We start from the raw sequence: 15,011 nt of genomic DNA on the forward strand, positions 1-15,011 counted from the left end.
AGTTTTCTGCAGATTGCCATTAGTTCCAATTCAGTGGTAAATAGCAGGTGTTCCCAGGGAGGCGGGAACCGGCTTGGACCTACAAATTGTGCCTACAAATTGCAGCACAAACAGAAGTCTGGATGAGCCCCGAGTGGAGGAATTGTGACATTTACTATCATTCATTAGGTATACAACTCACATTTGACCCAGCAATCAATTTGCAATGGTGGTACTATCTGTTGTGGGATAATATTAACCCAGCAACAAACCATTATGATTTTAGTTTTGACACAAGTGCTACATTAAGTAAATATATGTGGTTCTTCCACAACAATTGAGTAATGACTGTATATTTATCACAAGGATGGGAAACCTGTTAACCCTTCAGATGTTGATAGATTCCAGCTCCCATCATCCCTGACCGTTGGCCATCACTGATGGGAGTTGTAGTCCAAGCACATCTGGAGGGCCATAGGATCCCCACCAGAGATTTAAATGGCACACGTCAGAGGCTTACGACTGTTTCCCCTGTTCTCAGCACAAAATTCTCAGATGTTCAGCAGCTGCCAGAGTATAAACAGCATAGCCAGTGAAGTGGATAGCAGTCACACAGACAATAACTCTGGAGCCAGTATCAGCAGCCAGAGGCGTCAAGCTTACACTCCATACCGTGACTCCATCCTCACTTGGCTTCTGAAGGACAGTCTGGGTGGCAATTCCAAGACCATTATGATCGCAAGTAAGTTAACAACCCTATTTTCCTCGCAGGGTGTATTTTATTTATTTAAACAGTTTATGTACCACTTAACTACAGTAGTTTCCAAGGGATTTACAAAGATACAATACAAAACATCAACATCAGCAAAAGCTATAAAATCAAACATCAGTTAAAATGCCTGCTGGGGGTGGGGGTGGGGAGCTGGAAGGATTGCCTTGTTGAGTGTGCCATTTACTTATTTCAGCAGATTTTTATGCATGTAGTCATAATGCTCAGGGTTCCTAAGACCTTTTTTTTTAAAAAAGCAAAACTATAAAATCCATTCATAAAACATTAGTACATCTTAGCTTTAAAATGGAATTAGACAGATTCATAGAGAATAAATCTATCCGTAGCTACTAGTTATTATGCACGATCATACCGGTTACTGAGGAACAGAAGTGGGAGAGGGTTAATACACTCATGTCTTGCTTGTGGGTTCCCATAGGCATCTGGTTAGCCACTGTGGGAGACAGGATGTGGGAGACTAGGCAGGCCTTTAGTCTGATGGAGCAGGGCTGTTCTTAGTCATACAGTCAAAAGCAACAGGCTAAAACAAGTGGTCGCTCTACCAATAGCTCACCAACACAGCAGGCCAAATGCCTGCCAGAATAATGGTGCCTTGGCTAGGCAAGAGAGAAACGACTGAAGAGACAAGGAATTTCATAATTTAGGTGCTGCCACAGAGAAGGCTTTCTCCTGCATTCCAGCCAGTCATGTTCCTGCCACCAATGAGGGCCTCCTCTGCCGATCTTCATGGGCAGGCAGGCTTGTATGGGAGGGGATGGCCATTTAGAAATCCAGTGCACATTAATTTTTCCCCAGTGAAGCATTTGTAAAATCAGTGGCATGCGTTTTCAAAGTCAGGCACCCATGGAGACCCTTAGGTGCCACCTTCTGGATCAGCTGAAGGTTCTGGAGGCTGCTCAAAGGCAGCCCATGTACAGTGCATTGCAGTAATTAATCTGAGCATAATTAAAGCATGTGTCACCATGTGTCTGACCTTCCTGAGAATAGGGGCAGCTTCTGCTAAGCCCTTTTAAAGCATGCACATGTGCTTGCAGGCTCGTCGTCTGTTTGCTTGTGTGCCTGTCTGTTTCTATGGAGCTTGAAATTTAAGAGGCTTGGTTGAGTGAGCCTCTACTCCAGAGGAAGGTCAGCCATCATAACCCATGTTTTCAACAATGCATACTTTGTCAGAAATGTACATTTGATTTATCTGCTGTGATTTATCTTGAATTAACATTAACCAGTGGGAGGCTCGCTAGTACTTTATAGTCACAATGCAGAATAACTCTTAAGTTGAGATTTCAAATTCCAGCTTAGTCAAGGACTTATCGATTGGCCTTGGGCAAGACTGTAGGTAGTGTGAAGAGGGTTTGGTTTGGAGGGGCATTTCTGCAAAGGCGGAAACACTGCATTGTTGTTTTCACCCCTCTTGGACATCTTCATGCAGACAGGCTAAATTGAAAATAGGGTTTATATAGTCTTGTGATTTTTGCATGGAGGGATAAAAACTGTGGTGTGCTTTTGCAATCAAATTTTTATTTACACAGTATTTCCCTTTTTTTATCTGTAGCTATCTCACCTGCAAACTCTTGTTACAATGAGACCATGAGTACGTTGCGGTATGCCTCAAATGCCAAAAACATTATTAACAAACCCCGGGTAAATGAGGTGAGCTACCATGTTGTTATTTTATCATTTATTAATCAATATTCCTCTCCATGTAATGGGTAAAGAAGTATATCTCTTACAAAAGTTCAAGTGAAAGTCCAATAAATAATATGTGAAGGGCCACAGCATTTTTGTCTTACTGTTTTTGTGCTTATAAAAATGTTACTATTTCAATGTGGTACTGTTAGTTAATACTTAAGGTGTGATTTCATCATATATGTACCTACTACACATGTTCACACCAGGTATAATCACGGTTTGAATTTTAACAGAGACATAAGGGGGAGATTCAGTATAGATATGCTGTGCAGTAAATGAATTACAGTGGTACCCCGCAAGACGAACGCCTCGCGAGACGAAAAACTCGCAAAACGAAAGGTTTTTTCGTTTTCGAGTTGCCTCGCAAGACGAATTTCCCTATGGGCTTGCTTCGCAAAACGAAGCTTGCCCCGGGGACAGCGGGTCTTCTCTTTTGAAGCAAGGGGCTGCGGAGAGATAGCGATCTCCCTGCAGCCCCTTGCTGCAAAAGACGTCCAGGGGAAGCGGGGAAGCGAAGCGCTTCGCTTCCCGCTTCCCCCGACCTCTTCTGAAGCAAGGGGCTGGGGGGAGATAGCGATCTCCCTGCAGCCCCTTGCTGCAAAAGACGTCGGGGGAAGCGAAGCGCTTCGCTTCCCGCTTCCCCCGGACCTCTTCTGAAGCAAGGGGCTGGGGGGAGATAGCGATCTCCCTGCAGCCCCTTGCTTCAAAAGACGTCCGGGGGAAGCGGGAAGCGAAGTGCTTCGCTTCCCGCTTCCCCCGGACCTCTTCTGAAGCAAGGGGCTGGGGGGAGATAGCGATCTCCCTGCAGCCCCTTGCTGCAAAAGACGTCCAGGGGAAGCGGGGAAGCGAAGCGCTTCGCTTCCCGCTTCCCCCGGACCTCTTCTGAAGCAAGGGGCTGGGGGGAGATAGCGATCTCCCTGCAGCCCCTTGCTGCAAAAGACGTCCGGGGGAAGCGGGAAGCGAAGCGCTTCGCTTCCCCGCTTCCCCCGACGTCTTTTGCAGCAAGGGGCTGCGGAGAGATGGCTTCTCCCGGTGCTCCGAAGCCGGGCGGGGGGGCAGGGGACACCTCCCGCCGCAGCGGGGACACCTTTTGAAGGCAGGCGGGGGGGAGCAAAGACTTTGGCCCCCCGCCTGCCTTCAGAAGAGGTCCAGGACCTCTTCTGAAGGCTGGCGGGGGGCAAAAGTCTTTGTCCCCCCTTCCTGCCTTCCCAGGGGCTTTTAAATCGCCCCAGACAGCGGAGAAGTCCTCCGCTGTCCGGGGCGATTTTAAAATGCCGCCCGCCAGCATTTTAAGATCGCCTGGACAGCGGAGAAGTTCTCCGCTGTCCCGGGGTTTTTTTAAATGCTGGGGGTGGAAAGAAAAGCCCTTGTCCCCCCCCCCCAGCCTTCAGAAGAGGTCCGGGGACAGACTGTCCCCGGACCTGGTCTGAAGGCGGTTTCCCTAGGAATGCATTAATTGATTTTCAATGCATTCCTATGGGAAACCGTGCATCGCAAGATGAAAAAACCGCAAGACGAAGAGACTTGCGGAACGAATTAATTTCGTCTTGTGAGGCACCACTGTATGAACTCAGCATGAGATCCATGATTTCTCTTCCCTACTAAAAGAAAGAAAGAAAGAAAGAAAGAAAGAAAGAAAGAAAGAAAGAAATATAGCGTAGCAATGCCCTCAAGCATCCAGCATATTTCTTTTAGAACAAGCCATATGGAATCAGTTGCTTCCATGCTGTCATAGGACTTCTGTATTATTATTTTTTGAAAAGCTTGTTTGTTCTCTAATACTTGCTATATTTCAGGATGCAAATGTGAAGCTGATTAGAGAATTGCGAGAAGAAATTGATAGATTGAAGGCTATGCTGATGAGCTTTGAGCTGGTTTGTACAAATGTTTAATTAAATGGAGTCTAAATTGGCCAGTCATTAGATCTGTATATAAATATATATTTTTAGCAATATCACTTTTGCCTGAGTTGGGTTACTAAGAATACAGGAAACTGCTTTATACCATGTCAGTCAATTTGTTCTTCCAGCCCAGTAGTCCTTGCTCTGACTGGGGGCATCTTCCAGGCTCTCAGGCAGATATTACTAGTGGCTTTTAGGTGGAGATGCTGGACATTGTACCTGGGACTTCCTGAGTACACAGCATGTGCTATAACACTGAAGCTGCTCTTAATAAATAAGTTAAATATAAAAAAATTCCTTCCAGTAGCACCTTAAAGACCAACTAAGTTAGTTCTTGGTATGAGCTTTCGTGTGCATGCACACTTCTTCAGATACACACGAAAAGCTTGCACACGAAAGCTCATACCAAGAACTAACTTAGTTGGTCTTTAAGGTGCTACTGGAAGGAATTTTTTTATTTTGACTATGGCAGACCAACACGGCTACCTATCTGTAAGTTAAATATAGTTATGTCTTTAAAGTTGAATCATCTAGAACTCAAATGATATCATTAATAACTAAGTCAGGGATGGAGCCGTTAATGGATTTTAACTCTTATCAGCCCCAACCAGCATGGCCAGTGGTCAGGGATGATGAGAGCTGTCATCCAAAAACATCTGAAGACACTCAGGTTCCTCATGCCTGGTCTAAGCATGCTGTAACATGCTCCCAGCACACACCCAGAAATCTCCAGCTTAAAGCAAAATACAAAGCAAACTTGGAATGGTTATTAGCTGGTGTGCAAATGTCACTTGCTATAACAAAATTATAAAGTCGTTATGATTGTTAACTTTAATTAAGCATATTGACCAAAATAGTGAGTTTGTTCATTTTTTGAAAAATTACATATACCCCTTTAGGGTAGTCGTGGTTTGAGTCTTAAATATATTGTGGAAACAATTTTTAGCTGTCCTAAAATTAGATTACTCCAAGAGTGGCTTTGGGACTTTAAAGGCAAGGTCTTCAATCAGTCACAGCAAACACACAAGATTCAAAGGAATAATCAGAAGATGAGGATACTGTATTAATGATATTTCTATACTGCATTAATGATATTTCAGTGAATCATTCCTTAGTTTATATCACCAGCCCACAGAGATAGGCAATGCTTTTTTCTGGGGGGATGCATACGCCTAAACATTTTGTGAATCTTTGTACTTTTGTCTGTTTACTGTATTTATTTTCCCCCATTTGAACTATAAAATGGTGGTTTTTTTGAGTCAAAATGAGAGTAACCCTAAACATTTTTTTAGTTAAAAAAAAGCAAAAAGAAGCAGCAGAGCCGGAGATAGGTATCTGCTTTCTGATGCCCGGCACCCAATGGCTTTGTAGTCAATGTGACAAAGCACTGCTGTGTCATCTCAGAGAATTTCAGAGACCTCCCAGTGGAATCTTTTAGTCAAGTCCTGGAAAGAAGGTGACATCAAACTTGGGTCCATGCACTCATATAAGGATAGAACAGAGATTTAGCTGTAAGATCCAGAATTTCCTCCTTACTGTGGTAAGAATTTACTTCCGAACCACTTAAGGTATGCACTAGTCCTTGCTCAGGTGAGCGAATATACCTTTAAGTGACGACGAAACCTAGAGACTAGCAAGCAAACTTCCTGTAGGAACCCGGTTTATTAAAGCTGTGGCACAATAGGGCAGCCTTGCCAGCTAGAAAAGACTGCATCAGAGGAATGTTAAAACAAAGCTTTTATAGAGTTTTACACACATAGCCATACATCATAAAGCATTATTGCATACATCAAAAGAGGTTACAGGTCAAGGGATGTAAAAAGACATGGCTCTACACTGATATCAACTTTGGTCTCAGCTTTTGCACTTAACCTCCAGTTGCCTCGACAGCCAGGCTTTCACTAAGGAACTATGGACATTGCATTCCCATATATTTCTTCCTGGCTCAGCACTCTGGCGTGAACTTAAAACATCCTAGCAAAACACCCTGACTAACCATCTGTGCCCTTCTAATAATACAAATAAACGTCCCACCCTTCAGGGTCAGATAAGTATGAGATGCAGTGTAGGAGTGAAGCATGAGAGATTTGCAAAATGCAGGAACCCAACCAGGAACACAAGAATCAAATCACTCATTGATACATAATATTACAGAGTAAATACATGAAACAACTAAAGCAAAATCTGTGTCAAGAATTAATATCAAAATTTCAATATCACTTCTCTTCCCAGTGCTCACCGCTGTGGTTAGGAATACTTCATAAGTAGCTATGGATGGTCAAATATAGGATAATTCTGACATATTACTTTACCCTGTGACTTCAGATCATTCACCTTCGTTTTGAATATGGAAACATTACATCCCTAATGTTTTGTTTCAACAGAGGAATTCTAGTCCTTCGTGGAGCGATGACAGAGAAGGAAATCTTACAGAATTAGTTCTTCAGAATGAACTTAAGGTATGCATGATTAATAATTTCCCTAATACCTGTGTGGCATTTCCATAAGAGTGTATACATAGCTTAGCAAATATGTGTGGATATTTCCCCAAGGCCTATAAAGAGTGACCTTATGAATGCAGGTGCATGGGAAAAGCAACCTTAAAGTGTCAGGGTCTCATACTGGGAACACTTGCAATGAGGACCAGGCACCTTACTCCTTTTACTACCATTACAGCTTGTAAGTGGAGGAAGCTGCTGGCCTGAACTTGACTATATTGCTATCACCGCTAGAGACGGCTGGGATTCCAGCCCAGCAGGGATCATGTGACATAAGGAACCAAAATAGTCCCAGTTAGTTTCTATAGTGCGGCTGACTCAGCTCTTCCTTCTGGGCAACTTGTTGCTTAGTGCAGATCAAGTTTCTAGATTAGAATCCTCTTCACAAGCATGCTGATAGGAACAATTGCCCAGCAACCATCAGAGTAACTTACGTAATTTGTACTTTCTTGCAGGAAAAAAATAGTTTTATGTAACGCTTTATAATAAGTACGTTTCCCCCCTCATTTACTGTTTCCAAAGATTGAGCAGTTGACCAAAGACTGGACAGATAAGTGGATTAACAGGAAAGCTATCATGGAAGAATACAGTGTGGATATCAACAAGGAAAAAGCTGGAGTGATGATAGATTCCAGTTTACCTCATTTAATGGCCATGGATTATGATATCCTTAGTACGGGAGTTATGCTGTATCATCTCAGGGTGAGATGCAACACTTGGTTTGTTTGTTTATTTTTACTTTCAGGTAGCAATAGCTGTAGTTATACTGTATATGGAAAAATGGTTTAACCTGCTGTGTTTGCTTAATAGTAATAATATGGACACAAATAGTTTGAAATAGTATAGAGTTTATCATTGTGAGATGAGATAAAATAATTGCATTCTTCTTTAAGGTTTTGAGAGAATCTGAAATCTATACTATTCCAGCAATAGAAAAAACCCATGGTGTATCTAAATTTTGCACCTCTGTCTTAATACTTCTACTCATATGTCTGGCAAACAAAAGGGAAGGTTATATTACTTGGGCTTAGTAATACCATGTAGACTACATCATTGCCATGGGGAAACCGAAGAAACGCATGCTTTTAGAGTAAAATTTTAACAAAGTGGATATAATAATTTAGCAACGGAAGCAAAAATCACAGCATTATAGACAAGTAGTGAATTTAGATATTTAACCAAATTTTTAAATAAGGATGGATTAAGTTCCTGGTTATTATACAAAGCTGTAGTACACAGTGGGTATCAGATACAAGGATTATCATTGTTAATATTGTAGTTTTCCTTATGCTATTTTAAAACATTGTTATAAAAAGCATTTCAGCAATCATTCTGAAAGAGAAAATATGAAACATAATTTTATTTCAATTTCCCCATATTAGTCTGTCTGTAAACATATTTTAACTGAAAGTGCTAAGTATGCTATGTTTTCTCTATAAGTACAGTGTACAGTGATAACCTTTTAAGGCCAGACTCATAGGCAAGATGACTTATAAAAGGCACTAACTTTTTGGAAATAGAGAAAATTATTTTTAACAGTACAGTGGTACCTTGGTTTGCATACGTTTTGGATTAGAAACATGTCAAACCTGGAAGTGCGTGTCCCAGTTTGCAACCTTTTTTGGAATTACAATCCATTATTATTATTATTTTGATTACGTACAAATTTTTTTGGGAGGCCCCATTGGTGAAAGCGCGCCTTGGGTTACAACCTGTTTTGGTTTACAAACGGACCTCTGGAACGGATTATGGTTGTAAAGCAAGGTACCACTGTATATCAGTTTGGGTTTAAAGATTTATACTAAAAAGGGAAAGAAAGGCCCAACTTGCTAAATACTACTTTCATTTAGCTCTCTCTTTTTTGTTTCAAGAATGAAGCTTAGTTTAATGACATGATGAATAGAATTTTTGTGTACTTACTATGAGTAAGTAACTGAAGAACCATTTAAGCTAAAAAGAGGAAGATTAACTGCATAAGAAAAAGAAGCCAGCAATCCGAACAACTTTTGTGCCTTTATTAAAAGTGTAATTCTTATTTTAAAATGATTCTGTGATACATGTTTGGACACTTTTTGTTTGGTGCACGCGCTTAAAGCTGGAGTTCAACTTCCTAGAAATTATGGCAGCAAAATTATAGAAAGAGCTTGTGCTTTACAATGTTTTTGTGTCAATTTAAAATTCTCCATTAAGGAACCTAGTCTAGGAAGCATGTGCAATATATGCATTAACAATACACCTGACATTCTCATATTTTTTCCCTTTTCCTAAACTAACTTCCACTGTTTAAAACGTGAGTATCATCCCACTTCAACTGACATAAAATATCTTAATTTTGGATAATTTACCTGCAGATGTTTCATTTATTCTATCCCTTTTACTTCTCAAAGAGCATTTCAGATCCAAGAGTGCTGGTGTTTGCTTTTTCTTTTGCACATTCTTTATGGCAATTGGTACTTTTTCATATTAAAGTTTATATCATATAGGCCCCCATGACTGAATATACATGCCGTTGTTTGGGACTAGTGCAAGATGCAATATTTCCCCATATTTCCCTTGGTGTCCCACTGAAACAGAAAGCCGAGACTTCTTCAAAATGTTTATTCCCTTTGTTAGTTGCTGAGACTGCAAGAAGTCTAATCAAGGTAACAGTTCTGACATAGTAGAAAGAATGGCTTTCATAGTCACTTTTGCACGAGTCAATTTTGCAATACCTGAGAGAGATTGAATATATCTTTATATAGAAAGAAACCTTATTTGCATACTCACTAACAGGGATTTTCATTAAACCCTCTTGTCTGTTTCATTTACGCTGCACTAACAACTTTGTCCCCTCTTTCTTTGCTTCTAGATGCTGCCTTTTCTTTTCTTTATGCTTTGCCTTTTTAGATTCAGGTGTCTGTTACCTTCAACTGAGCAGCAAGAAGGTAAAATGTTAATATTTTTCCTCTACATAGTGAACAGTGCTGTCTTGCTATCTCGCATGAATAGCAAAGGAAAAGAAGCCTGTTTTAGATCATGCTACATGAGAGGTGTTTTAACCCTTTCACTCTTCTTGTTTACCTGTATTTTACAATGTATACCAGGTGTGGCAGCAGTTTTGTGTAAAAACAAAAGTATAGGATTTACTTGTGACAAAGAGCCTGAATATATTTAGGAAAGAAATTATATATTTAGGCGAGATTATATATTTAGGAGAATATATTTAGGAGAGAAATTATAATTAAAATGTTCTCTCAGGACAGGGCTCACATAATCCTTGGTTTTATCTTTTGAAAAATAGCATGCCTTATATGTGTCTTTTGACATTCACATATCTAGGAACGTTTGCTTTTTGTGTGAACTAGGTCCAGATTTTATTTATTTAGATACATATACATATAAAGGTAAAGGGACCCCTGACCATTAGGTCCAGTCGTGACCGACTCTGGGGTTGCGGCGCTCATCTCGCTTTATTGGCCGAGGGAGCCGGCGTACAGCTTCCGGGTCATGTGGCCAGCATGACTAAGCCGCTTCTGGCGAACCAGAGCAGCGCACGGAAACACCGTTTACCTTCCCGCCAGAGCGGTACCTATTTATCTACTTGCACTTTGATGTGCTTTCAAACTGCTAGGTGGGCAAGAGCTGGGACAGGAGCAACGGGAGCTCACCCTGTCGCAGGGATTCGAACCGCCAACCTTCTGATCAGCAAGTCCTAGGCTCTGTGGCTTAACCCACAGTGCTACCTGCGTCCCACATATACATATACCTTACTTTTAAAAGCAAAACACATTCACAAAGAAGTTTATCCCACATATTTATTTGTGCAATGCTGTCATCACATTGTAGTTCACATGCCTGTAGACAAATGGAGCTGCAAACTATAGTGTGATGGCATACTTCTGAGAGCTGGGCCATCGCAGCAGCACTGTGAATGTGAGGAGAATGGAAGCTGAGGAAGGGAGACTGAGGCAGTTGGATGGTCCAGGCAAGTTGCAGGGAAACAATTGACACAATCCAGGGCATCTCCCTAGCATCTATCCTGCTGTGCTTCTGCAGTCCGGCACTTCCCTCCGCCTTGCCTTCTGCTGCTGTGGCTGAAACAGCATTGTCTGTGTGAGGTGGGCAGTATGAGTAGGAGGAGGGTTAATAAGAATGAAGGTTGACAAGCTCTAAGGAGGAGAAGGGCCAGCTCCATGTTTCTGAGGGGACTTGGGAACACAGGGTACAAACAGACCCCTTGTCCCGTCCCTTTCTTCTCCAAAGCATATTCTTCCTCTGCTCTGGGCCTCACCCCATACCTTTTTATCTCTGCTTCTTTAGGTTCTCAAATATTTATAAGTTTCCTTCTCTCCCCCCCCCCTCAATTTCTTCTACTTCTTTTCACCTTTTTGTCTCCCTCTCAATTTTCTTTTTATTTTGTGTCCTTTCTTTTGCATGCCATCTCCTCATGTCAACTTGCTGAACAGAAAATACGTCTGAAAAGGTTTCTGGACCCTCAGAACTTAATTTAGGCAGCGGTTGTTTGATGTTTTTCTGATCTGCTGATAAATATTCTGAAGAAGCAGGGGCTGAACTTCTTGCATCTTTGTAACCTTTCCTACATAAGAAGTTTGTTAGGGCAACTAATCATTTTTCCCATATGAGTCTCATACAACACTACACATGAATATAATTCTCTCATCATTGCTATGTTTAATAACTGTGTTACTATTCTACAGTGTTATCTGTTGATTTGCCACCCTTCACTTCAGCTCTTGTGGGGACTAGATTTCATTTTTCATTTTTTGTTGTTATCTGCAAATTTTTCTAGGCAAGGATTATTTCTTCATCTGTTTTATTTGGAAATAAGATCTGTCTTAATTAATTTAAGGCTGTAATCCAGTTCATAATTCGTGGTTCTTATTGAAATCAATGGCACTTAAGTACGCTACTCAATTTTATCCCAGCATTCTATTATTACCCTTTAAAAAAAGCTGATTTAGGATGCGTGTAGAATAACAAGCATGTTGACCATTAAAATATTTTACATAGCAAATGATACCTTATTCTTCTGAGTGAGTAGCTCTTTTTATGCCAGGAGATAAGTGTTAAAATTGTAGTGCTCAGTAATAGATTTGCTAGATTTTAGAGTTGGAGTGTAAGTTTGAAATCTTGTGTTTTAAATGCTTCCAAACTACCTAGAAGGCTAAAATATGGTAGATAGCTTGTTATGAGAAAATTCAGAAGGATGAAATATTTTATGTAGCATAGCAGAAATTAGCATTGCAACACAGAGCAAGCCAAGATCCACATGGTATGGTTTTATAAACTTGAGGCCTCTCGCTAAAGGTAGCACATATAACTATCATGGCTTGTAGCCACTGCAAACTTCATTCGCTATGAATTTGTCTAATCCTCTAATCACCACCCTTTGTGAAAGTCAATTCCATAGTTTAACTGTGCACTGTGTGGAGAAATACTTTCTAATTAAATGCATCAGGAAAGTTTGTGCTGGAAAATCTAAATGTTCTGAACCACGAGAAGTCCATAGGCTTTTGAATCTTATTGCCTAGAGTCATTTCTCTCACCTGAAATTTTAAAAACCAAATCGCTTGCCTCAAGCAGATAGTTGATAAATGTAGTGGAAATGTTACACAACAAAGTATAAAAATCTGCACACATGCGTGGAAGGAATATATAAATCTATCCAAGTCTCTTTAAAATAGTAATAATAATAACTTACTGTGATTGTTCCAATTTTGTAGGAAGGAACAACCAAAATTGGAAGAAGTGATTCAAACCAGGAACAGGATATCGGTAAGAATTATGAGGGAGACCCCAATCTCTTGCAGAGAAATCATGAGAAATGCAACATCCTGTGATTTCCCCAAAACCCAAACCAAACCTAACAAGAATTGTGTCCAGTTGCCTCACTCCAGTGGGGAGTAAGACCTGGTAGGAGAGGTTAGCATGCATATGCTAGAGCTGTGGGAAAAGTTAATTTGGTTTTGGGGGTGATGTGCTGATGGCTACCCCAAGGTCCCCATAATGATTTGGTCTCTTTTTGGTACTTTTGGTGTTCTTTTATTGGGTCTATACAGGCATTCTGCAACTCTGTGTTGCAACTCTGAGAGTGAAGGTGGTCATTCGGACCTTCACTCCTTCAAGAGGACCTGTGTATTGAGTGCCAAAGTTCCACAACCCCACGGCATCTCTACTAATTAGAAAGAACCGGACATGGCATCTCTGCTAATTAGAAAGAACCAGACACAACTCATTGGGTCAGATAAGGCCACAACTTTGTTGGTTACTGATGCAAGAGTTTTTGCATAGACATTGGGCCACAACCATTGACTTCTGGCCCATGTGCCGGAAGTGAAACCCTGGGCCACCCAACAGTCCTATGACTAGCATCAGATAGAAGGACCCCCACAGGGATCGCTGTCTTGAGGTGTGCTGTGGCCCAAACCCCCACCTGGGCATAAGGTCAGAAGTAACTGCTCCTGGATCCCTTTCGTGAGATACCATTACATTTGGCGGGGTAGGCAGAGACCATAGCCTCCCCTCCATCCAAGACTCAGCGGCGGAGGAAGCTGCTTGAGCGCCTGGGGCAGTGCACCCAGGGGCGGGGTGAGCAGCCCATAGGGGTGATGGCGCAGCCTCCGGAGTCTGCCTGCCTCCTCCCACTCAGCTGCTCTACAACTGGGGGGGGGAGGCAGCAGGCGGAGAGACACGTGGCTCAGGCACGCTGCAGGCCCCACGGTAAGTGCCACCCAGCATTTTGTCATCCCCCTCAGTGGTGACACCCAGGGCGGCCCCCACCCTCCACACACCCCTTCCTCCGCCCCTGCCAAGACTAAGGTTTATCTAATGCCTAAACCACCAAAGTTGTGAGTATTGTAGTGAGGTAGAGACAACCACCGGACTGGCGCCAATTGGCCTGGTAAACAAATTCCTGCCCGGCTGCAAATATGGAGACCAACAAATAGTCCATAGCAAGGTCAAAATTACACATGACAGAAATTAATCAAATGGAGAATAGGAGGGTGATCTGATGAAGAACTGAACGCCAGGACCTGTTTATTGAATGTTCACTTTGATTTCTTGTCACAAATTTCTTGCACTGTGTCTCACATAGAAAGCAAGTAAAAAATAAAAGCTTATTAAAATAGCATCACAAACTGGAAACAAAATAACATGTTTGCTGTACTATACCAGGAAACAAATGGACAGAGCAGTACAGATGCCTTCAGAACAATTGGTTTTATTTTCAAAAACTGGTTAGAATGATCATTTGCGAAGAATAAATTTAAATCTTGTATAGTAGATTAACCTAATTCTTCAAGAATATAACTGTGCTGCTTAAATTGTGAGCCATCTGGCAGAGACTTGTCATAAATTTTCCTCGCATTGCATGAATTATTTTAAGGGTAGTACAAATTAATAACAAATAGCATGATTATCCTTCCTAGTGTTTCTGTATATTTGCACTGGAGTTTTGTACAAAGAAAATAATGAATGTTTCTCCTTCACCACCCCGCGAAAAACAATAATAATTAAATAAATAATAAATCCACGTGTTTTGCAGTTTTGCAGGGTCAGTGCATTGAAAGGGACCATTGCGTTGTAGACAACCAGCATGGGATTGTGACTCTGCGGCCTCTTCAGGGAGCGCATTGCGTTGTGAATGGTCATGAAGTCACAGGTTCTGTTCGTTTGTCACAAGGTAAATCCTGTACTTCTTCTTTTACAGTACTGCTGCTGTCAAGCACACCTGGTAGATATGTAAAATGATTTGAGAACAGATTTATGGAACAGGATTATAAAGTACATTGAAGCATTGCATGACTTCATCCTAGCCATGTTTTCTCAGAAGTGAGTCCTCCTGATTTCAGTGGAACGTCTGAGAACATGGGCCTACACTGCATATCATTTGTTGTTATAGAAATTTGTGACTGCAATAATTGCTCTGTACTCATATTTGTTTTACTCTAGGCTACCCTAGCTAAATTGGAATTTTAAAGACAAGCCCCAGGATGAATACTTCCTTCTGTAAAACACATTAGCTTTATTTCTGCTGCTTATACCTGATAGCTTTGGCTCAGTGCCTCAGATATTTTTAATGAAAGTCAATAGCTGAATGTCTCTTGAGTTCAATTGTGAATATATTAATGATGTGATGCACCAGATATATTGGTA

General features: G+C 41.3%; 1 protein-coding gene across 5 annotated transcripts in view; it reads left to right on the plus strand.

Moving 5' to 3' along the window:
- STARD9 (StAR related lipid transfer domain containing 9) overlaps window positions 1-15,011 on the plus strand; it is a 113,693-nt gene that overhangs the window by 39,093 nt on the left and 59,589 nt on the right. For 4 of the 5 annotated variants that reach the window (XM_082239026.1, XM_082239028.1, XM_082239025.1 and 1 more), the window contains exons 12-18: window positions 521-721; window positions 2,319-2,416; window positions 4,252-4,329; window positions 6,741-6,815; window positions 7,377-7,556; window positions 12,578-12,629; window positions 14,401-14,538. In XM_082239026.1, the coding sequence (XP_082095152.1) occupies window positions 521-721; window positions 2,319-2,416; window positions 4,252-4,329; window positions 6,741-6,815; window positions 7,377-7,556; window positions 12,578-12,629; window positions 14,401-14,538 (822 nt within the window). Of the gene's footprint in view, window positions 1-520; window positions 722-2,318; window positions 2,417-4,251; window positions 4,330-6,740; window positions 6,816-7,376; window positions 7,557-9,702; window positions 9,779-12,577; window positions 12,630-14,400; window positions 14,539-15,011 lie in introns of those variants that run through there. The other variant, XM_082239029.1, reaches the window with a different exon arrangement.

Source organism: Podarcis vaucheri, assembly GCF_965113315.1.
Source record: "Podarcis vaucheri genome assembly, chromosome: 1".
Taxonomy (NCBI): Eukaryota; Metazoa; Chordata; class Lepidosauria; order Squamata; family Lacertidae; genus Podarcis; species Podarcis vaucheri.